The sequence below is a fragment of the Rhinoraja longicauda genome, chromosome 1, assembly GCF_053455715.1.
Source record: "Rhinoraja longicauda isolate Sanriku21f chromosome 1, sRhiLon1.1, whole genome shotgun sequence".
Lineage (NCBI taxonomy): Eukaryota > Metazoa > Chordata > Chondrichthyes > Rajiformes > Arhynchobatidae > Rhinoraja > Rhinoraja longicauda.
The window spans coordinates 91,838,695-91,861,922 of NC_135953.1; the positions used below are offsets into that span (position 1 = coordinate 91,838,695).

At 40.0% G+C, this 23,228-nt stretch overlaps 1 protein-coding gene across 7 annotated transcripts in view; it reads left to right on the forward strand.

The window, feature by feature from the left end:
- Positions 1-8,490, forward strand: part of LOC144595164 (uncharacterized) — a 116,966-nt gene extending 108,476 nt beyond the window's left edge. For all 7 annotated transcript variants that reach the window (XM_078402333.1, XM_078402316.1, XM_078402325.1 and 4 more), the window contains 2 exons: positions 4,334-4,412; positions 5,259-8,490. In XM_078402333.1, coding sequence (XP_078258459.1) covers positions 4,334-4,412; positions 5,259-5,290 — 111 coding nt within the window. In that variant the 3' untranslated portion in view covers positions 5,291-8,490. The remainder of the gene's footprint in view (positions 1-4,333; positions 4,413-5,258) is intronic.
- The last annotated feature ends 14,738 nt before the right edge of the window (positions 8,491-23,228 follow it).

A 23,228-nucleotide genomic window follows, 5' to 3' on the forward strand; every position in this document is an offset into this window, starting at 1 on the left:
GCTTTGTGTGAGGCCTTGCAGTTTGTGATATTTATAAATTGCCTCCTTCATTCAAGAAGACAATTTAAAACATTTGCTGATTATATTGAAATTATATTGAAATGAACAGTATATCAACTGTAAGGAGGAAAGTTCCAGGGTACAGTGGTTCGGGTGGCTGGGAGCACAATGGCAAATGGAATTCCATCCAGAAAAGGGCAAAGTAATTTAGTGAGTGAGGAAACTCAGGTATGCACAACAAATGGTAGAAAACGAAAAAATGTATAGGAATAAAAGGATTCTGCAGCAAGTTTGCATGTATCCCTGCAGGTAGCGTAATAAGTAGAAATGGTGGTTAAAAGGGCATACCAGGTACCTGACTTTATTGGCTGAGGTATTAAATAAAATAGCAAGAGAGGCAATGATATAACTTGATAAATCCCTACTGGGGAGGGAAGTGATAGAACTGGAGAAGTTGCACAAATGACATGGATGGCTTTGTTAATAAGTTTGTAGACGACACAAATTGGTGGAGTTGAAGACAGTAAAAAAGCTGTCAAAGGATACAGCAGGATATTGACCAGAAACAGATATGGTTGTAAAAATGGCAGGTGGAGTTCAGTCTGGACTAGTGTAAAGTGTTTCATTTAGGGAGGTCAAATGGCAGCACCCTTAACATCATTGATGTACTCGTGGATCTTGTGGTGCAAGTGCATAGCTTACTGAAAGTAACAACACCAGTAGATAGAGTGGCACAGAAAGCTTGTGGCATGCTTGCTTTCATCAGTTAGGGGATTGAGTAAAGGAGTCAGGAAGTCAATGTTGCACCTTTATAAAAATTTGGTTGGGCCGCATTTGGAGTATTGTGTGCAGTTCTGGTTGCCCTATTGCAGGAACAACATGAAGGCTTTGGAGTAGATATAGGAAAGGTTTACCTGAATGTCCTGTGAATTAGAGGGTATTAAGTATAAGGAGAGGTTGGATAAACTTAGATTGTTTTTTTATGGAGCATCAGAGGCTGAGGGGAGAAGTTTATACAATTATGAGAGGCAAGCGGTTGGGTAGTCAGAATCATTTTCCCAGAATGGAAACGTCAAATACTACTATACATGGCTTTAAGGCCAGAAGAGGAAACTTTAAAAGAGATGTATGCGGCAAGTTTATTTTTACACAGGGTGTTCAGTATATGGGACATGCTGCCAGAGGTGGTGGTTGAAACATACAAAAGTGGCCTTTACTTAGACCCATGAATATGTTGGGAATGAAGGAAAATTTATCATGTGGATGCCGAAGGGATTAACTTAATTTGGCATCATGCTTTGTGTTAGCCATTTCCTGCTCTGTACTGCTCTGTGCTCTCTGTGCAGAGAAGATTTGCAAGGATGTTGCCAAGACTGGAGAATTTTAATTAGGAAGAAACATTGGGTAGGCTGGGGTTGTTGATTTTGAAACAGTGGAAGCCGAGTTGGGATTAAATTAAAGTTTATAAAATTCTGAGATGCTTGGGTGTACTATAAGAACTTAACTAGGTTCCATAAATTTCAGTTAATTGGTGGAAGCACCAGAGGAGATTTGAAGTACTGAAGGTACTATCGTGTTTGAAGATAGACAAATCTCCAGGGCATGATCAGTATATCCGAGGACATTGCGGGAAACTAGAGAGGAAATTGCAGGAGCCCTGGTTGAAATTTATGAGTCGTCCTTAAATACAGGAGAGGTGCCGGAAGACTGGAAGGTGACAAATGTGCCTCTTTTCAAGAAGGGCTGCAGGGAAAATGCTGGGAACTATAGGTCTGAACTATAGGATGTACAGGCACTTGGATGGGCAAGGGCTGATTAGGGATAGTCAGCATGGTTTTGTACGTGGGAGGTCGTGTCTCATAAATCTGATTTTTTGAAGACGTGACCAAAAAGGTTGACGAGGGCAAAGGTGTAGATGTTGTGTACATGGACTTCAGCAAGGCATTCAACAGGGTTCAGCAAAAGTAAGTGGTTTTGCAGATAGTGAAGATGGTTGTGAATGATTGCACAGGAACTGGATCGATTGGCCAGGTGGGCGGAGGAATGGTTGATGGAATTTAATACAGAAAAGTGTGAGGTGGTGCATTTTGGGAAGTCGAACAAGGGCAGGACCTACACAGTAAATGGTAGGCCTCTGGGTAGTGTTATAGAGCAGAGGGATCTAGGAGTACAGGTGCATGGCTCCTTGAAGGTCGTCGCAGATAGATAACGTGCTCAAAAAGGCTTTTGGCACTTTGGCCTTCATCAGTCATAGTATTGAGTATAGAAGTTGGGAGGTCATGTTGCAGCTGTATAAGACGTTGATGAGACCGCATTTAGAATATTGTGGTCAGTTCTGGGCACCATGTTATAGGAAAGATATTGTCAAGCTTGAAAGGGTTCCGAAAAGATTTACGAGGTTGTTGCCAGGACTAGAGGGTGTGAGCAATAGGGAGAGGTTGAGTAGGTTCGGTCTCAATTCCATGGAGCGCAGGAGGATGAAGGGAGATCTTGTAGAGTTATACAAAATCATGAGAGTAATAGATCGGGTAGTTGCACAGAGTCTTTTCCCAGAGTAGGGGAATTGAGGACCAGAGGTCATAGGTTCAAGGTGAAGGGGAAAGGATTTAATAGGAATCCGAGAGGTAACTTTTTCACACAAATGGTGGTGGGTGTATTGAACAAGCTGCCAGAGGTAGTTGAGGCTGGGACTATCCCATCGTTTAAGAAACAGTTAGACAGGTGCATGGATAGGACAGGTTTGGAGGGATATTGACCAAGCGCAGGCAAGTGGGACTAGTGTAGCTGGGACATTGTTGGCCGGTGTGGGTGAGTTGGGCTGAAGGATCTGTTTCAACACTATCACTCTGACTCTATGAGAAAATAAAATGTTAATGAGTGCTGAGTGGGTTAATGAAAATCAGTTAATGAGTGCTGGTAATTTGAAACTCACTACCTGAGACGGTGGTTGGGGTAGAAACTTGCTTTATATTTACCATGCCATGCCACTTGAAGAGACAGAATCTGTGAGGCTATGGAACAAGGGTTGTTCCATAGAACAAAGGAGTCAAGGGATCATGGATTACCACTCTTAAGCAAGCATGAACAAAATGGACTGAATAGCCTCCTATGGCATGAGGGGTTTTGATTCTATGAGAACCTAATTGAGCATAATTCATGATAATTGGGCATTTCATAAAGAAAGCAATACACTCTGATATGGAGAAACCGGTTGATTAAAAATATTAAAGGGCTGGCTCTGGAACGGTGCAGAAAACACATGGCATATCATGTTGCAGAATGAAGGTGCCAGTTAATACAGAATCTGGGAAGTACGCTATGATACTATACGATAGAGCTTTATTTATCCCAGGAGGAAAATTGATCTGCCAACAGTCATAAAAACACAAAATACATGAAACAATCTTGCACTAACAAATTGCTATCCCATTTCATACCATTTTTCTTTATCGAGAAAGGCAGTTTAACAACTTGTCCAACTTTTTTTTGCCAAGACAAATATCTACTCCATTCTGCCTTTTGGAAAGTTGCCAGGAGTGTGTATGTTATGTCTACTTCCCCAGACTGCAAAGCAAAGAAGATGTTTAAATTATTTCCACAGTTTATTACAGTTGGCTTGGCATTTCCATTCATGACCATTTGCCCACCCTCTCCACTGTAGGTTCTCTGAAAATTACAGACCAGTCTAAGATAAGATGGATCTGAATTTATAATTTTAACTTCTGCAGTAAGTCTATACCTTCAGTAGAATGCTTAAAATTCAGGATGTTGTAAAGTACAATTCTGGAATCTCTCTTTAATTGTTCTATTTATTACATTTTCCTTTTTTTGCCATTCTGTATTTATTTTGGAGTAGATTTTAATTTGTCTTTCACATCAAGACCAATTTTGCAAAAGAGACATGTCTGTAACTGTAACTTCAAATAGCCCTTGCTTTCCCTCTCTCTCCATCCCATGCCCATTCCTAGTTCTCCCACCAGTCTTACTGTCTCCGACTACATTCTATCTCTGTCCCGCCCACTCCCCTGACATCAGTCTGAAGAAGGGTCTTGACCCGAAACATCACCCATTCCTTCTCTCCAGAGATGTTGCCTGACCCACTGAGTTACTCCAGCATTTTGTTCTGTAACTGGTATATTCCAACAAGTTAAGGATTTGCATTTGTGGATGAGATGTTTTTAAAAGTTTATCTTTGCACCACTTCCCAATTACATTTAAACTTTGCTCACTCCATCTGTATGAGAGATTGCAGAATTCCCTTGCCATTTTCATCAGCCATCCAAATACATTTACAGCAATCTTTTACAATTTTTGTATATTTTGTGATTTGCAGCCAGAATATCCATGGTATGTTCCATATACCAACCAGTCTTCGTCAGGTCAGCAAAACAGTCAAAACTGCAGGCCAAAAGGTAAGCCTTTAACCAGTCCTATATGATTACCCTTTTATTTTTTTTTGCTATTCTTTGGATTATCGCATTGGGACATAAATCCATTTCCCAATATCAATTAAACATTCTTTTGTCTCAGTGCTTTGTAAATTTGTAGAAAATCCTCATCGTTGAGATTCTTGTTTGTGGCTAGAGTGGACTGCTACTGCCAGGGACGACAGTCATTGGAAAAACTTTGGCTGGCACAGTGGAGCAGCTGGTGAAGCTGCTTCCTCACAGCACCAGAGATTTGGGTTTGATCCTGACTTCAGGTGGTGTCTGTGTAGAATTTGCACTTTTTCCCCTGCGACTGTGTGAATTTCCTCTAGATGCTCCGGTTTCCTCCCATATCCCAAAGCCATGTGGGTTTGTAGGCTAATTGGCCTCTGTAAAATTCCACTAGTATGTAGGGAGTTGATGCGAAAGTAGCATAACATAGAACGAGGGAAAGAAGGAAGAAGTTAGACTTTATTGCCTTCCATCATAGTGAAGAATGTGGGGAATCCGCTGTGGTGGATGTTTATGGTAACTTTTATGTAGTTGTGTGTCTTGTTGCTTTTTTAGTTTGGCTGTATGGTAATTGAGTTTCACTGTACTTTAATTGGTACACATGACAATAAACAGACCTTTGAAACCTTTGAACTAGTAATCAGCATATGACCAATAATCAGTATTTACTTGGGCTGAATGGCTTGTTTCCATGTTGTATATTTCAATCAATTTAATCAATCAATCAATCAATCAATCAAAGACTCGCATTGAAATGCAAGCAAACAAATCTTAAATTGCATTCAATTACTAAAACTATTTTTCCACCTTTATTTGCAGATGTTATCACAGCAAAAAGAAATCCACAATAGCAACTCACAGAGTAAAATGATTGCTGTGATTATTTATCAATGTCTTCAAACAACACTAGGTCTTTGCTAACAGTTGCTCTGGTGCATCTGGCCCTATTATAATTTAATGTCTGTTCTTGGCTTCCACTTCTTAAATATGCCCATTTAAAAAAAACTTAAGCTTGCCTCCTTCATTGTGCCAACAGTAACAATTTATATTTGCACAGGTCATTTAATGTATTAAAAAGCCCCAAAGCATTTTAAGAATATTGAGAGACAGGGCATGCAATTAAATATGGAGGTAAAGGTTGAGGAGCAGGTGTCTATGTTGGGATTTTTAAACTTGTGTTCCTAATAAGATGAAACTGTGGCCCCCAATGGTGGATCAAGTTGCTTGTGAACCATACAAGCACTGAACTGCTAGGTACAAAATGCTATACGTTTTGTAATAGAACACAAAATACAAGAGTACCTGCTCTCTAAATCACATGAATAGGCAACATTTTGGGATGGGACCTTGCCTCCAGAGATGCTGCCTGACCTGCTGAGTTACTCCAGCACTTAGTGTCAATGCTATACTTTTGTTGGTTTGTCTTGGGTTGCTGTTTGGCCTTGCCTTTCTATCTCCACTTCAATGCATACCCTCCTTGATTCTCTTTGACCAAGGTATTAGTCATCTGTCCTAATGTTTCCTTCCATGGCTGAGTGAAAATGTCAGCTTTATTATATTCTTGTGAAGCAAGTCACTATGTTTTGAATCGTTTTAAAACACCATAAAATGCTGTAGTTGCAGTGCCCCATTCCAGCATAAAACATAAGCTGTCTCAGCAGTGCAATGTCTGAAAGGATCCATAGAATCATAGAATAATACAGCACGGAAACAGATCCTTCGGCCCAATGAGACCACATCAACCACCAAGCAGCTATTGAAACTAGTCATACATTAATCCCATTTCATTTCTACACTCTCATCAATACTCCTAGATTCTACCATTCACCTATACACTGAGATCATTATAGAATGGCCAATTAACTTACCAACGATCATATCTTTAGGATGTGGAAGGAAATGACAGCATTTGGGGGGAATCCCTGCAGTTGTACAGAAAGCGTGCAAGCTCCACTCAGACAGCATTGGATGTCGGGGTCAATCATGGGTCACTGGGACTGTAAGGTAAAGCTCCACCATCTGTACCACTGTGCTTACCTGTTTCAATATTCTTGGATGGGGCATTAAACTGACTTCCAGTTCTGATGGTTAATGGTCTCATTGGTTGTGAATTACTTGTTGGTGTCCAAGCCAATGTCCCTTCTGAGACCAACATCAGCCAAAGCAGAGTTCCTGGCCATTCATCTCAATTTGTTTGTAGCACTTGACTAGGTACAAAATGCCTGTCCTGACTGGCCGTAATAATTGTTCTTCAAGTAGCTTTGTTCTTTATTAAATATTTTTGGATCTTTTGAAGGGCATGAGATTGTGATTATAACCATTGCTCTTGTTCAGATGCTGTTTTGTTCTATACTGCATGTCTCAGGTGATAAATGTTCTGCATTCCAAATTATGCATGAATTCCCAGCACTGCTGGGATATTAAAATATTAAGTTGGCTTGATTAAGATGTTTGAAATGCTTTGAAGTGGTGCCTTCCAGGACAGAGATAATGAGGCTCTTAGACCTCCTAATCCTGTGGGGATCCAGATTATTTTAATCTTTTGCAGCTCCATATTTCTGTATAATAATAAATTTTGGATCACATTTAATTTCAAAGTTAAGTCAATTTACTGTTTAAGGAGCAGAGGAAACAGAAGCTATAGCAACTTCTCCCAATAATTGTGAAAGATTGCAGCAGGATCTGGATCAATTGGCCAGGTGGGCTGAGGAATGGTTGATGGAATTTAATAGAGAAGTGTGAGGTGTTGCATTTTGGGACATCTAACAAGGGCAGGACCTACACAGTAAATGATAGGGCTCTTGGGAGTGTTGTAGAGCAGAGGGATCTCGGAGTTCATGTGCATGGTTCCTTGAAGGTCAAGTCGCAGGTAGATAAGGTGGTCAAAAAGGCTTTTGGCACATTGGTCTTCATCGGTCAGAGTATTGAGTATAGAAATTGGGATGTCATGTTGCAGTTGTTTAAGACGTTGGTGAGACTGCATTTAGAATATTGCGTTCAGTTCCGGGTACCATGTTATAGGAAAAATATTGTCAAGCTTGAAGGGGTTCAGAAAAGAATTACAAGAATGTTGCCAGGACTAGAGGGTCTGAGCTATGGGGAGAGGTTGAGTAGGCTGGGTCTCTATTCCTTGGAGTGCAGGAGGATGAGGGGTGATCTTATAGAGGCGTACAAAATCATGAGAGGAATAGATGGGTAGATGCACATAGTCTCTTGCCCAGAGTAGGGGAATCGAGGGCCAGAGGTCATAGGTTCAAGGTGAAGGGGTAAAGATTTAATAGGAATCCAAGCGGTAACTTTTTCACACAAAGGGTGGTGGGTGTATGGAACAAGCTGCCAGAGGAGGTCGTTGATGCTGGGACTATCCCATCGTTTAAGAAACAGTTGGACAGGTACATGAATAGGAGGGATATGGACCAAGTGCAGGCAGGTGGGACTGGTGGAGCTGGGGCATATTGGCCGGTGTGGGCAAGTTGGGCCAAAGGGCCTGTTTCCATACTATGACTAATATGAAGATAATTCTTATGGAAAATTATCTGAGAATTGAGTATTCACATGCACATTATCTGCATGAGCCCAGTCTGGGACCTGGCTGTCAAGATTACTACCAAGTTAAAAGGGAGGGCAATTGCCTATTCATACCCATAGTAGGAAATTACATATTCAATGTGTGCAGCATAACAATAAAGGGAAAACTGCAGATTCTTATCAAAGTTGTAAATAACAAACCAAACCAAAATAAACTGGCAGGAAATTCTTGATCAGTTTGTCATGTGCTCTGATATTTTAATTTGATCCATTCTATAAATTTTCATTGGAAAAATATTGTTTTATATTTCCAAACATGTGTAAGCAAGGACATTTACCTCAGTATTCATTTTGGATACTGCTGCATGAAAACAATTTTCATTTTCATTTGCTGTAGAAAATATGTTGTGTTAATATTTTTGAATGAACCTGTTGTAATCTTGATGAAATGTGTATATATTAAATGTAGACTGTAACATATTGTGATTGTTTAAAATCATATGATGTTTTTCAGATAATGAGAAAGAGATATTTAACCTGACTATTTGTGTGGTTATTTTAAAGGGCTTCTTTACTGCATGCATGTTCAACAGAACATAGTTACACACTTGTTCAAATTTAGAAATATTAAGTCATAAAAGTAACAGCAGGGCAACATCAAGGAAGGCTATACAGTTAACCCATCATATTTTTGATGCTCTTTCTAAGTCTAGCATTCCTTCATCCCCATATTTATCCAATTCTCCTTTGAAGGCTACTTATGATGTATGAGATGCCTCTGTATATTATTTTATGGAAAGTCATAAACAAATTTAAAATGAATGAGCTGGCAAATGCACTACAATTTTTGGGGAAGGTATTTTATACATGCCCATGACAGTTTCAGCCCCTATGTTCAAACAATGAGATTGAAATCAAGCCATTTGACATGACAAATGAGCAGTGACAAAATTCCATTGCAACGTATACAAAGGGATTCATTTATGGTACAGAAAGGGCTAATGCTTTTGTCAGGAATCCAAAGGATTTCACTTGTATTAGCTTCAAATTAACACATTGTCCAATACCAGCCACCGTGTCTTTAACACAGTAATTAAGCAGGAAAGAGTGGGAGTTCCTTATTTTGTTAAGAATTAGGAATAATGCTGACTATGTTAACTGTCCACCCAAAGTAAAACAATGGGTTAAAGCACAGCAGACCCATGAACAGAAGGAATGGGTCAGATTACGTTGGACACAGCTATGCCTTGTGTCCACTTCTTGCAGGATACTTTAGAGATACAGGATGGAAACAGGCCCAGCAAGTCTGTGCTGACCAGGGACCCTGTACACTAACACAATCCTGCATACAGTAGCAAAAATGTACAATTTTACCAAGCCAATTAGCCTACAAACCTATACATCTTTGGAGTGTGGGAGGATCCTGGAGAAAACCCATACAGGTCACAGGGAGAACGTATAAACTCCATACAGACAGCACCCGTAGTCAGGATTGAATCTGGGTCTCTGGCGCTGTAAGGCAGAAACTCTACCATTGTGCCACCCTGTTGTCCATGATCAGACTTGCATTTTAATGCTCCCTATATCTTGCCAGCATGACCACTGTCAGTATTCCATAAGACGGTGTGGGAACAGCAACTGGGCAACAGGAGGTGTACACTAAAGCCCTGCCAATGGTCCAACCACATGGCTCCTGGCACCAGACAGCCTTGTCTAATATCTGATGAAAAGACAGACTATAGTGGATTCATTTAAAGCTCTATTCAAGTCAGGTAAATTATTTTAAAATATTAATATTCATTCCAGCAAAAGGCAGAATGATTATTATATATGTTTACATATGAACACCCATGTAATCAGGCATTCGCATTTGTGTAGGGAAGATGGGTGATGTTACTCAAATAAAGGAGAGGGTCCCCAACTACACAATTGGCATGAAACTGAGGGGCCAGATGTGAAGTGCACCTGACCCCTCTGCTGTGGTCGTCGAGTAGTGGAGTGAGAGGTTCAATATGCTGACCCAGGCATGTTTTATATTTCTGGCAGAAGGTCACAGATGCAGCAGTCCAGAATGCACTGATATGTGGATTCTAGCTGGCCATCACTTTTCCACAGAACTGGCAGTAAGCTAAAACCATAATCTGACCCTGTATTCTGTTCAATTTTGGACAGTAAAGAATGGAAATAAAGAAAAGATCTTACTGGCTGTGTTACTGGTTCCAGCAATGGCTGGTGTAGTTATGGTGCTAGATTACCAGTAACAGGGTTTACAGGGACAGGGTTTTTTGCAGTAACTTCACCATTTGATGTAGGTATTCAATGAGGATAGGGCAGTGGATGTTGTCATCAGAGATTTTAGTACAGCATTTGACAAAGTTAGCCGTAGTATGCTGATCCAGAAGATTAAGATGCGCTGAATACACAATAACTTGGTCGCATGTATTCACAACTGGCTTCCTTATAAACAACAGAATAGGAGTAAAATTAGGTAATTCAGGCTAAAGCTATGTAACCAGTGGAGATCTGCAGGGATCTGTGCAGGGACCTCTGTTGTTTGGATGGAAAAAATAAATGACTTGGACCTAAATGTAGAGGAAGGAACTGCAGACGATGTTTTAAACCGAAGATAGACACAAAATGCTGGAGTAACTCAGCGGGTCAGGCAGCATCTCTGGAGAGAAGGAATGGGTGACGTTTTGGATCGAGACCCTTCTTCAGACTGAAAGTCAGGGGAAAGGGAAACGGTCGATATAGATGATAATGTAAAGAGAGATATAGAACAATGAATGAAAGATATGCAAACAGCTAACAATGGCCTGTTTCCTTTATCATCGTTACTTTTTTGCATATCTTTCATTCTTCCCCACCCCCTCATCTGAATCCAACTATCCAACTTGCCAGGCTTTGTCCCAACCCACCTATCTCCTAGCTTTCTCTTCCTACTATAATCTGTCTGAAGAAGGTTCCCGACCCAAAACGTCACTTGCCCATGTTCTCAAGGTTTGCTACCTAACCCGTTGAGTTACTCCAGTACTTTGTGTTGTCTGCCAGATTCCAGAATCTGTAGTCCCTTGTGATTAATCTGCAGTGCTGCTGCTGCTGCGCTGAAATCTTCCCCGTGACTGTTCTATTCTTCTGTTCTACCTATCAGCATCTCTGTCTCTCACGGTACTATTGACCACGAGTGTTCTTTTAATTGCCTCTCCTCAATGCCACAGATTTACTGATTACTGTACATAACTAAGTGTAAGAAAATAACTGCAGATGCTGGTACAAATCGAAGGTATTTATTCACAAAATGCTGGAGTAACTCAACAGGTCAGACAGTATCTCAGGAGAGAAGGAATGGGTGACGTTTCGGGTCGAGACCCTTCTTCAGACTGATGTCAGGGGGGCGGGACAAAGGAAGGATATAGGTGGAGACAGGAAGACAGTGGGAGATCTGGGCAGGGGGAGGGGAAGAGAGGGAGCATCCAAATTCTGTACTGTTCTGGCTTTATCCCATGCCCCTTGATCCCACTATTCCCTAATAGCTAATTCATTCTTAAATATATATTTAATGATCTAGCTTCAACTGCTTTTTGTGGCACAGAATTTCATAGGTTTGTCATTCTCTGGGAGAAGAAATGAAAACTAATGCAGACAATAAAGTGCTGGAGCAATTCAGTGGGTCAGGCAACATCTCTGGAGGACAGGGACTCGACCTGAACCATAGTCCAGAGATGCTGCCTGACCTGCTGAGTTATTCCAGCACAATGTGTTTCTAGCATTTGCAGTTGCTTGTGTCTCCAAGACTAATGCAATAATAACTAGAGAACTAAAGAGAGATAGTTGCAACTGAGCAGCTCTGGTATTGACACGATTGCAGTCATTTCTGGGCAGTGCACTTCAGGACGGAGACATTGATCTTAAAGTGGCTGTTGCATAGATTCATCAGCCTAGAATGACACGCGGGGCTGCATCAGTTAAGTGACGTAAAATAGCTTCGTGTCATCTAAGTGTGCAAGATCAATGAGTGATCTAGTTAAACTGTTCATGATTAAAGGACAACATGGTGTTATCTGGTGTTGAGTCAACAACTAGGCCTTGTAAGCTTAAAATTAGTGCTGGACTAAGCGGAGTAATGTCAGAAGAAAAAGTGAAAACATAAAAGTGTAAGAAATAGGAGCAGGGTCGACCACTTGGCCCTTCCTGTCTGCTCCATCATTACATGCTGTCTGATCTTACATGCCTTTTCACCTTCATGCCATCTTCCTACACTGTCCACAATTCTCTTGATTTTTTAATAATGCCTCCTTATCTCATTCCCCTATGTCCGACTTTGAAGAAGTCCTTGCAAGATGGTGCTGAGCATGGTGACTCTTTGTATGCTAGTGCCAGGGAGGATCCGCTCTCACCTGATACAAGCACACTGCACCTTTAAATCACTTTTCTACCTGTAAATCTAGCTTTCCCTTTACTCAACCTATTGTACATGAGTTTGGCATCATTATCTTTATGTGTAGCATTATCGGATTTGATTGGATAGTGCACAAAACTACACTCTTCACTGTACCTCGATACACGTGACAACAATAAACCTAAAGCTGTCTGCGATATCGTAATGTTTAGGTTTAGGTTTCTCTTTTGATATAGGTAATCAAAAGAATCAAAAGCTGAAGCCAGACACATAACTGGAGAATGAAAGGACAACTTATATTTTCAATAGAACACCTGTATGTTTCTGAAAGGCGAGAGGGTGGGTAAATCTGTCAGTGGTCGTATCTGTTGCTGTTTGCAGGCTGGCAAACACCTGCTCCACCCCCTATACCTTCAGGCACTGTCAGGACAAACTAAAACAGAGTGTTACATTCGAAGGGAGCAGCCCACAGAGGGAGAGCCGTGAAGATAAACAACCCAATCTTTGTTCTTCCATCTGCCGTAGTAAGTCCAGATTTTGTTAGATCTTGCAAGGCTCCATTGAGTCTCCGTTTAGAAACTGAAGTGAAGAGGCCAATGAAGTCACTTGCAGCTGTGAGAGTGTCGTGTATCCAGTTTCTCATAGCAGCACCAAATAAAATACATTATAGTGGTTCTTTTTATTTTAAAGATAAACTTTATTCCAAATAAAAAATATGTACAATACAAAACCTATGTGAATACTTTTCATACATTCTCAGTGCCGCAGAGACGGTGGCAGAGTGGTACAGTGGTAGAGTTACTGCCTTGCAGCTCCAGAGCACCCAGTTCAACCCATTGCTGTCTGTATGGAATTTGTACATTTCCCCTGGGACCATGTACATTTTCTCTGATTTCCTCCCACATTGCAGCATCATGTAGGTTTGTAAGTTAATTGTAAACTGTCCCTAGCATGTAGGATAGAACAAGTGTACGGGTGATTGCTGATTGGCGCATGCTCGGTTGGCCAAGGGGCCTGTTTCCTCACTGTATCTCAAAACTAAACTAAAACATTATTGCCACTCGTATGGGCCCGAGCCACGTAAAATATATTATTTTGATAATGTCAGGGAGAGTCACGTCCATCTACATTTAGGAATGGCTTTCTGCTCCGCTGGCAGAGACAAATGCACCGTAACATCCTTAGCTGCAAGAACGAGGCACTTCTGTTTGTATCGACGTTAACTTATATGGAATCTTTTATTATTTCTGAGAAATCCGTGGGCAGAAAAGAGTTCAAACTTTCTGCTTTGAACGGAGTTTCTATTCATACTGTGTGAATACCAATTGTCACAATGTGATGATGTAATGAGGTCACTAATTAGGTCTCCATAAAGGAACAAAGGAACACAAGCCCCTGAAAAGTTGGCTGTAGGAAGCTCATTTTGCAACAGATTTCATGAGATCACAAGATGAAGCAGGCGAGGAATTACTCATCCTTTGGGGGAAACTGCTGGTCTTCCCGTCACAACTTCCAATTGTCTCTAAAACGTGATAGTTTCTTATTGTCACAGAGAGTTACAGCAGGGAAACAGGCCCTTTGCCCACTGAGACCACACCAACCATCGAATATCCACATTTTGCACTAATCCTAAGTAACCAATTTTATCTAGTTCTGATGAAGGTTCACAGCTCCAAATGTTAACTCTGTTACTCTTCCCACAGGTGCAGTCTGACCTGCTGAATGTTCAGAACATTTTCTGTTTTTATTTCATACTTCCAGCATCTGCAGTTTTTTGCAATCCATTTTATTTTCCCTACCTTCTCATCAATCACCCCCTACCCAGTAAATCATTCATTTACACTTCGGAGCAATTTACAGTGGTGGATTAGCCCACCAACCCCCACGCATTCTGAGGATGTGGGAGGAAACCAGAGCATCCAGAGAAAACACATGCTGTCACAGAGAGAACACAAAAACTCCACACCGACAGCACAAGGTCAGGATTAACCCCAGTTGCTGGAGCTGTGAGGCAGTGGATCTACTGGTGGCACCACTGTAGGTACAAAACAGCCCACAAGGTGATGTTCGATGTGTAGACTAACCCACGTGGGCCTGAGTAGTGGGGGAGTCAAAAAAGGGGAAATAAAAAAAGAAAATACAGGAAATGCTGGAATAGGTCAACTACTTCTGTGGGAGAAGCAGTGTTACAATCTTGGGACAAAGGACCAAAGTACTCAGTACAGGGAATGGGTGTGAATAAACTCGTTTAGCTGCAGGGAGGATGTGGCAGTGGGGTGACTCTGATAGATTGGAAGAAGGGCAAGTGAATCACTGCTTCACCTGGTTATTGGGTGGTGGGAAGGGAAGAGGTGCAAGGATAAGTGTTGTATCATCAGCTATGTAAGATAAATTTTACTTTGGGCAACTTCTTCCCACACTGAGTGATGTTATATAGTGTTGGTTTAGTGGAAGTTTAACCATTCAAGTCAAAGACTCTATGTTTTGACAAAAGATCCCAGATCTGGGATCTTTTGTCAGAACATAGAGTCTTTGACTTGAATGGTTAATTCTGTTCATCTTTCCTGACCTGCTGCATGTTTGAAGCATTTTCTGTTTCTGTTGCAAATAACAAAAAAGACTGTTATCATTCTGAAAAGTCATTCTGCCCTTGGAATTTTTAAACAAATAGTAAAATAAAATGTGTTACACGGGTGGAGGCAGATTTTGATTTTGTAAAATAGCATAGAGCAGTGACTGCGAACCAGCCATGAATTTGATATCTCTCCCGATTTGTGAGTAGTGTAAAATATGCTGTTGATTTGACCAAAATTAAGATCCCATCCATAGGCTTTATTATCCCCAGGAAAATGCGTTCTGGAAACATCAATGTCCAGTCAAATACTCTCCTCAGCGAAAACCAGCATGAGCTACACATGCCAGAGACTAACCCAGGAGATGTTTAAACACAGCAATGCACAGGGCTTTGGAAAGGTTTTAAGAAGTACTTTTCTGGAAAGGAGAAGCTTGTGAACTTAATGTGGACCAGAAAATGTTATTGGCAATAGTAGTGGATGAACACTTAATGGCATTGTTCCATTGCATTTTCACAGCAGCAGTAACTCACTTATTTTAAAATGCATTCATTAAGTGTTTATCCACCCAGAACACCAACAGTAAAGCCTGGCCTGTGTGTACTTCAACTGAAACAACAGTGACATCTGGACCACACACGCAGCACAAATGTGGAAAGTTTATTTTGTGAGAGATCAGGAATGCCATTCCACAAAAGACCCATCATATAAAGAATTACAGCGATGGGTGCAGTAGTGTCGAAAATGCCACAGAGTTTGATCATGATGGATTTTAGGTCAGATTTAGAATGCAAGCCTGTGTGTTCAGTTTTCCATAAGATCTTTTTCATTATAAATCCAAGCTAAACTGAGTATAGTGCAGGGCATAGTGTGCTTGGCAGATGACCTCACATTGGACTTCCAGGATTTTATTGCAGGTGGAAGTTGACTGAGCTGACAATCATCGAACCTCCCACACCTCTCCTTTAGACATGCACGCCGAGAGCTACCTCCCATGTGTGCCTGATGGAGTCAGTTTTCTTCAATTTATTTTTTACAGTTTGCTCACCCGAGTCCTGGAAATTACGGCTGACATGTAGTAATCTCCCCAGTGCTTTTACATGTATATTGGAATGCAATCACTGTTACCGTTTCAACAAACGGTGTGATTGTTTTGCTTTTGATGAGCTGAAGAGAATGTGATACATTATCGTTAATACATGTGAACTACAGGGATATCCGTGTCTGTGTGTGTGCATTTGTATGTGTGATTGTGTGTATCTGAATGTGCCTGCTTAATGAACATTTACAATACTTTACACAGCAGTGTGGATTCCATGAATGCACAGATAGTGTGCTTATTTACAGTTAAATCGGAAAGAATTTTAGGGATATTGTTACAGAATATTCAGTTCCTGATTCAAGAATAATCAATTATTTTGGTCTATGTAATTTAATTGGACTTGTAAACTTAGGAATTCAACTTCAAAGAGAAAAATAATTTTGGTCAGCGTTTTTCACATGTATTCCCAAACTGGTTTTGCAGTTTCTATCAGAGCAAATGGGGACAATTTGCTCAAAACCTCCTTTGTAGTGCAGCTTGGACCACGTCTCGAATTAAATAGCTGGTTCCCTGCATGGGAATGCTAATTCCCAAAGTGGGCTGACGCAAGATAACGTCAGTCCTCTTGCAAAGCTAGTTTGACTGCAGCACTACTAAAATGTCCATATCAATTTAGTTGAGCATGTGTGAAAAACTTGAACCCTAAAATTCTTTCTGATTTAACTGTAAATAAGCACACTATCTGTGCATACATGAAGACTACACTGTTGTGTAAAGTATTTTAAATGTCTTTTAATGTATTTTAAATTTCACACATACAAATGCGAGGAAGAATTAACCACCTCGAATATTTCAAGGGGTTCCTAGTTAACATCGCTTATAGCCAGTTCCTTCAATGAAATTGTGCTAAATAGCTTTTATCAAGGAAGGAAACATATTTGAGTGCAATGGTTTCATTTCTGAGGGCTTTGGGGGCTTGACTCAATATGGCATCCAGGATGACTGGAAGGACTAGAGGAGGATCTTTAGAGAGGTACCATACCAGAAGGGGCTGGAGGAGCCGAGAAAAGGCCAATAATTAAACGTGTAGCTTGGATGAATGGCACTAATGAATTAGGTTAACAGAATATTCACATTCACCGGTGCAGGAAGCATCCATTTCATTATGGAGTTTCAGCTAGACCATCACTTGGTGGTGGACTGGGATGGTGCAGAGAGTAAAGGCACAGAGGTCATGCTGGGCACAGGAGACACTTACTTTTAAGTGATTCCGAAGACACTCTTTTGCTCCTGAAGATTACAGCAGTATTCTTGAGCTCCAGTAAAAGTTTAACAAAGTGGAGTTCATGCAGAGTAACATTCCCCATTCCTTTTTCCCAAGATTATCGATACATTTCAATGGAGTAGTGAGAGAGTAGATTTCGCTCACATTTCCGTGAGCGTACAACCTCTATTGATGAATGATTGATGACATCAGCCTGTCAGAGCCACTGTTGCTCCTTCTGAAAGTCAAGCTACTCCATTTATCTCATCCTACATCCATTGGGGTTAATCTTGTCAATCTCCTTCTTACCATCTGTCAGTATCACAAACCCTCCCTTGTGTCTCTAACACATGTCTGTTTATCTGCAGACAAGGCCCTGTCTCTGAGCTGTTTCTAAAAGACATCGGTGTGCATCGTAATCTTGTTGGAAACTTGGATGAGAGGTGCTGATACCTCCTAAACAAAGCTCTCAGCACTTGACCCATCTTTCAGTCCCAGGTTCACCAGAACAAGCTTTAAAGCTCCCCCAATCCCCCTACCCCCTCCACAGCTGCATCCTTCCCTTCACTCCTTGTCATGAAGATTAACCTGTAGCAATTTCTGTAAGCAGATGCCCCAGTTATTTCTACTTATTTCTGTCCATCATCAAGAAGCAGTCAACAAAATCCTTGGGAAAGGTAGCTCAAAGGTTCAGTACTACATCCTTTCCAAAGCCAGACTTGGTGAGATCTGCACAGAGGAATGCTGGCAGCTCAGGAAAGAAGTATTGGCATTTCCCAAAAGGTTCCACACCATTAGTAATTCTGTCTTCTATATGTGCTCAAAGAAATTACATCAAGGAATGAAATGGAGAAAAACTGATAACTTATGAAAACTGAACAATTACTAGGCAAATCTGTTATTGCAAAACTTGGATAACTTACAACATAAAAAGGTATCTTTGAGAAAATATGCTGACAATATGTAATGGAGAACATTTCACTTGCCAATGGTTCCCCTGTGCATTTTCTCATGTTTGTTTCCAGCGAATGCCAAGATCAAAAGCTCCTAAAGGAGAAATGTCTCCTTTTATAAAGATTTCTGGTTATATTCTGCTAGCAAGCTGCTTATTTTTTTTCTCTCCCTTTTAAACTGTACTTTCTGAAGAGGAACAACAAAATGTTCCTGACTGGGATGTGCTCAAATCGAGCACCAAAATATTGATACCTTCTCAATTGTTCTTTTCCTTACTAGAATATGCTCATTTATTTGATATATAATGCAACTTTAGGTGAAACAGAGACACAGTAAAGAACTAACTCAAAAGTCAACTGTTTCTATTAAAGTTTGTGCCTGTGGATTTACAAGTTACTAATGTTATTTAACAGGAACAATAGCCGGCTCTGCAGTTTGAAATTACATTAATTGATACCATCTGTAAAATGATGATTATTCCATACTACGCATGATTCCACCCAAATCAAATTATTTCAAAATTTTGAAATCTGATTTAAATGATGTTCATAAAGATTTATAGATACGTAATGAAAGAAGCCTTTAGTCAAAATCTATAATTTCATATTTCCAGATATATTAGTCTCTAACCATAAAAGGTGAGAGGATGGACAGGCAATGCATTTATTTTGCTTACATATGATTTCATGAAAGACAGCAAATTACAAGTTAACCCCCAGAGTCCCATGACTTTTTAAAGAGATAGGATCCTTATTTAAGAAAATGCATTTTCTAAAACAAAATAATCCTGCCAGCATGTCAAATCTGCTCAGTTCAAGAGTGGCACAATTCAGCTAGAAACCTGGGTCTTCAATTGAAATAAAACCGATGCATAACCGAGGGATGAACGCAGATTGAGAAATTAGATCATGGAATTAGATAAATAATGTAACCACTAAAATAAGTATTTTTATTTCCATTTGATTGAGAACTTTATGGGAAAAGTGATTAATTCATGGCTAATTACAGAGATTAAGGATAGCATCTAGTTAAAAGAAAAGACTTATTTTGTTCCCCAAATCAATTTTGTGGAAGGTTTAGAAACCAGCATTGAAAGATCAAACATTTAGTAAAAGGGGAGAAGATAGATTCTAGTGTAAACTAATAAGAAACCTTAAAAAGATCATTTTAATGTAATTTACAGATAGATTAGTGGTTTACACTTACAGATAGATTGTCTATCGTAATAGTTCTCCTGATTAGTATTGCTTATTTTTTACTGCATATAGAAAAACCATTGATACAAGCAATAAAAATGAAAGTAACAAATATTGTTTGGATATTACATATTAGCTGAGTTGTGATATAAAAATATACTTTGACGTTTACTTTTCAGTTTGTAGGCGCATTCAATTTACTTATAGATACTTTGCACTTATAGTGAATATATCCATGGTAAAAGTGAATAAATACATTTAACTTAAATAATAATATAGTAGCTGGTTGAGAAATTGTACAAATTTTAAAAAGTTTCAAATGGTTCTGAATGTTTTAAATTAAAAAAATTATATATAAATGCTATAAACCAAAATTGTAATGCATATTTTATCATGTTGCCTGTATGTTAGGAGCAAAATAGTTCTACAATTTATACAGAGACATCTTGGGTAAAGCTTGAGAATAGCTTAGCTACCATAATGTTTGTTGTCAGGGATGTAGTGAAATCCTTATTAAGGCAGTGGTACAGGACACTTAGAAAATCATTAAATGATTCGGGAAAGTCAACATAGTTTATGAAATCAATGTCATATTTGACGTCTAATAGTCATAGAGTCATAGAGAGATACAGGATGGCAACAGGCCCATAAACCCACCATTTCCATGACAACCATCAGGTATGTAATCTTATTCTAATCCTATCCTAACCCATTTTATTCTCCCTATTTTTGCATAAACTTTCACTCCAGGAAATTTATAGTGACCAATTCACTAGCCAACCTGCATGCAGTTGGGATGCAGGAGGAAATCAAAGAGATCAAAAGAAGCCCACGCAGTCACAGGGAGAATGTGCAAACTGAACAAGCAGGATCTGGGGTCAGAATCAAAACCAGGTTGCTGGAGTTCTAATAGATGCACCACTGTGCTGCCCCAACATGAAGCCAAGGGATTGATTTTAGGACTTGTCTAGCAAGAGCGGTAAGAGGGAACAAGTGGATATAGTTCATCTAAATGTTCAAAAGATGTTCAAAAGGGCATGACATAAAATAACGGCTCATGGGTAAGATAGTATATTAGCACAAATAGCAGATTTGTTCAAGGAAAATGAAACAGAGAGCAGGGATCAACTGAATTTTGCAGTGTCAGGTTGCTACTAGCTATCAGTACTGGGCGTTCATCTATAGATAATCTATCAACAAATGATCAGAAAAGATGGTTTGTTAATACAAGATGATTTTCCACTTCCAAACTTTGGTGTCATTAACTTTAATGGTTTGAATTGACTGAGAAAACTGCAATGTAACAGCTACTATTATATTGCATTGGTTGTGTTGTTCACAGAGGTCAAACCTCTTGATGACTCTACCTGACATGACACAATGGGTAGGAAGGAACTTCAGATGTTGGTTTAAACCGAAGATAGACACAAAAAGCTGGAGTAACTCAACGGGTCAGACAGCATCTCTGGGGAAAAGGAATAGGTGATGTTTCGGCACAAGACCCTTCTTCACTCTGAGAGTCAGGAGAAATAGATGTAACGCAATGTCGTTTACAAATTGATCCCTGGTTTGAGGGGGTGTCCTACGAGAACAGATAAAGTAAAATTGACAAATGCTTATTGAAATATAGCAGGTGTAGATCCAGGAGTTCACTACATGAGACCAAACAAACATTGACACTGGAAACACCAGTCAAGCTCAATATGTCCTAATTTCCTTGCTGAATGATACCCCCAAAGATCCCTGGAAGAGTGTTCAAGATTGTCCTGGGAAGAGAGGTTAAACATACTGGGATTATACAGTCTACAGACCCACAGATCCCATTGTATTATGGAACTTTCAAACGGCATGACAGAGAAAATGCTGGGTTGTTCTCCCTTCTGAGGTGCCCAGCAACAGGGTCACTGCCCAAAAATAAAGGGCCAGACATTCCAAACTGAGTTGAGAAGAAATTTTAAATTTAGACAATAGACAATAGACAATAGGTGCAGGAGGAGGCCATTCTGCCCTTCGAGCCAGCACCGCCATTCAACGTGATCATGGCTGATCATTCTCAATCAGTACCCCGTTCCTGCCTTCTCCCCATACCCCCTGACTCAGCTATCCTTAAGAGCTCTATCCAGCTCTCTCTTGAATGCATTCAGAGAATTGGCTTCCACTGTCTTCTGAGGCAGAGAATTCCACAGATTCACAACTCTGGAAACCAAAGGGAATCACTTCATGCAGACTATCAAAGTTCTTTCACCAAATACATTCACAACAGAGATCAATAAATTTTGTTAGACATTAGGGAATCAAGGGAAATAGGATTAAAAAATAGGAAAGTGGTACTGGTTGTATGTTATCCCGCTTTCTCATCCACTCCCTACACTCAAGGGGCAATTTACAAAGGCCAATTAATCTACAAACCCATACATTTGGGGGATTTGGGAGAAAACTTGAGCACCCAGAGGAAAGTCACAAGGTCACAGGGAGAATGTGCAAACTCCACAGAGATAGTACCCAAGATCAGAATTGAAGTCAGATCTCTGGCACTGTGCGGCTGCAACTCTACCAGCTGCACCACTGAGTCACACAAATTACTTCCTTTTGCCTTTATTAATGTTCTTATTACTGCAGGTTTAAGGAGATGTACAGCCCTGCCTGGCTTCTATTTATTTTGTGGTCTTATCCAAAGGAATGGTAATAAAGGAAAAAGAAAATAAAAGTTTTAATATTTGACCACATCAGCTAACTTGTTGGTCCCTGCTGAGGAACAATATCTTGTAATCAGTACACTGAGAGAGTCTGGGCTTGTGTTGAGGGCTGGTTTCAAGATGTAAACTATAACACCAAGATCTCTCTACATTATTCAGACTGGTAAATGTATGCTTTAACTTGGCAGACAAAAGATGAAATGTGGGCTAGACACTGAGTGAGAGGAGTCATAAAAATTTCTGTTGTAAACCGGAAGTGAAGTCTCTGCTGAAAGGTTGATGAGTGGGTAACCCTGAGGCCAGACTCGATATACTGATACCTTTCTTCAGCAACATCTGACTTATCTTACAACGCAAAACTAGCTGATTAAACATAAAAATCAATTGCAGAGAAGTTGGCTCCGTGTGCGTATTGGTGGATGGGGATTTCTTAAAGCTGTGAAGAGTGATTCCATGTTTTTCACCCAATGCCTGTGAAAATATAAAGCTGTTCCAGGTTTGCCGAGGATGGGCTTGTGAGCTTATTTACTTTGGTAAACAGCTTTTAGAGTGACTGCTCAAAGCAACCATTTAATCGCACTCACACCCATCGTGACAGTTATTTATGTTATTACCATGACATTGGTACATGACTCTTCTATTCCTTTTTCCAAACAACTAAATAATTTATGTGCGTTTGAGCATGGTGTTCTGTTTCTATATACTGGTCGCATTTCATCTGGTAGTCTCAACTTGCATGAACAGACAAATGGGAATGCAAATGTCATCACTCCACAAACAAGATACGTTTTTCTTGTAATTTCATGCTCATGTATTAGGAACTGCTTGTTAGAGTTGCTGACATTATTCTGGTGCTGATATTCAGTGAGTTATACCCTGTGTGTTTTAGCTACTTGAACCTATTCGGTGCCTCACCTTGTGAAATGTGGGAAACAGCAAGAAAATAAAAAATGTCGGAATAAAAACAGTGTCGTCATTTCAATGATTAAAGCAAACCCAAGAAAGATACAAAAACAATTGATCCGTTATGAGGTCATAAAATAAATGAGGTCATAAAATAAAAACACATAAATATGGTGCTATTTCTTATAACTAATGCGCTAATCAGCATTAAATGAAATAATCACATTTTAGTTT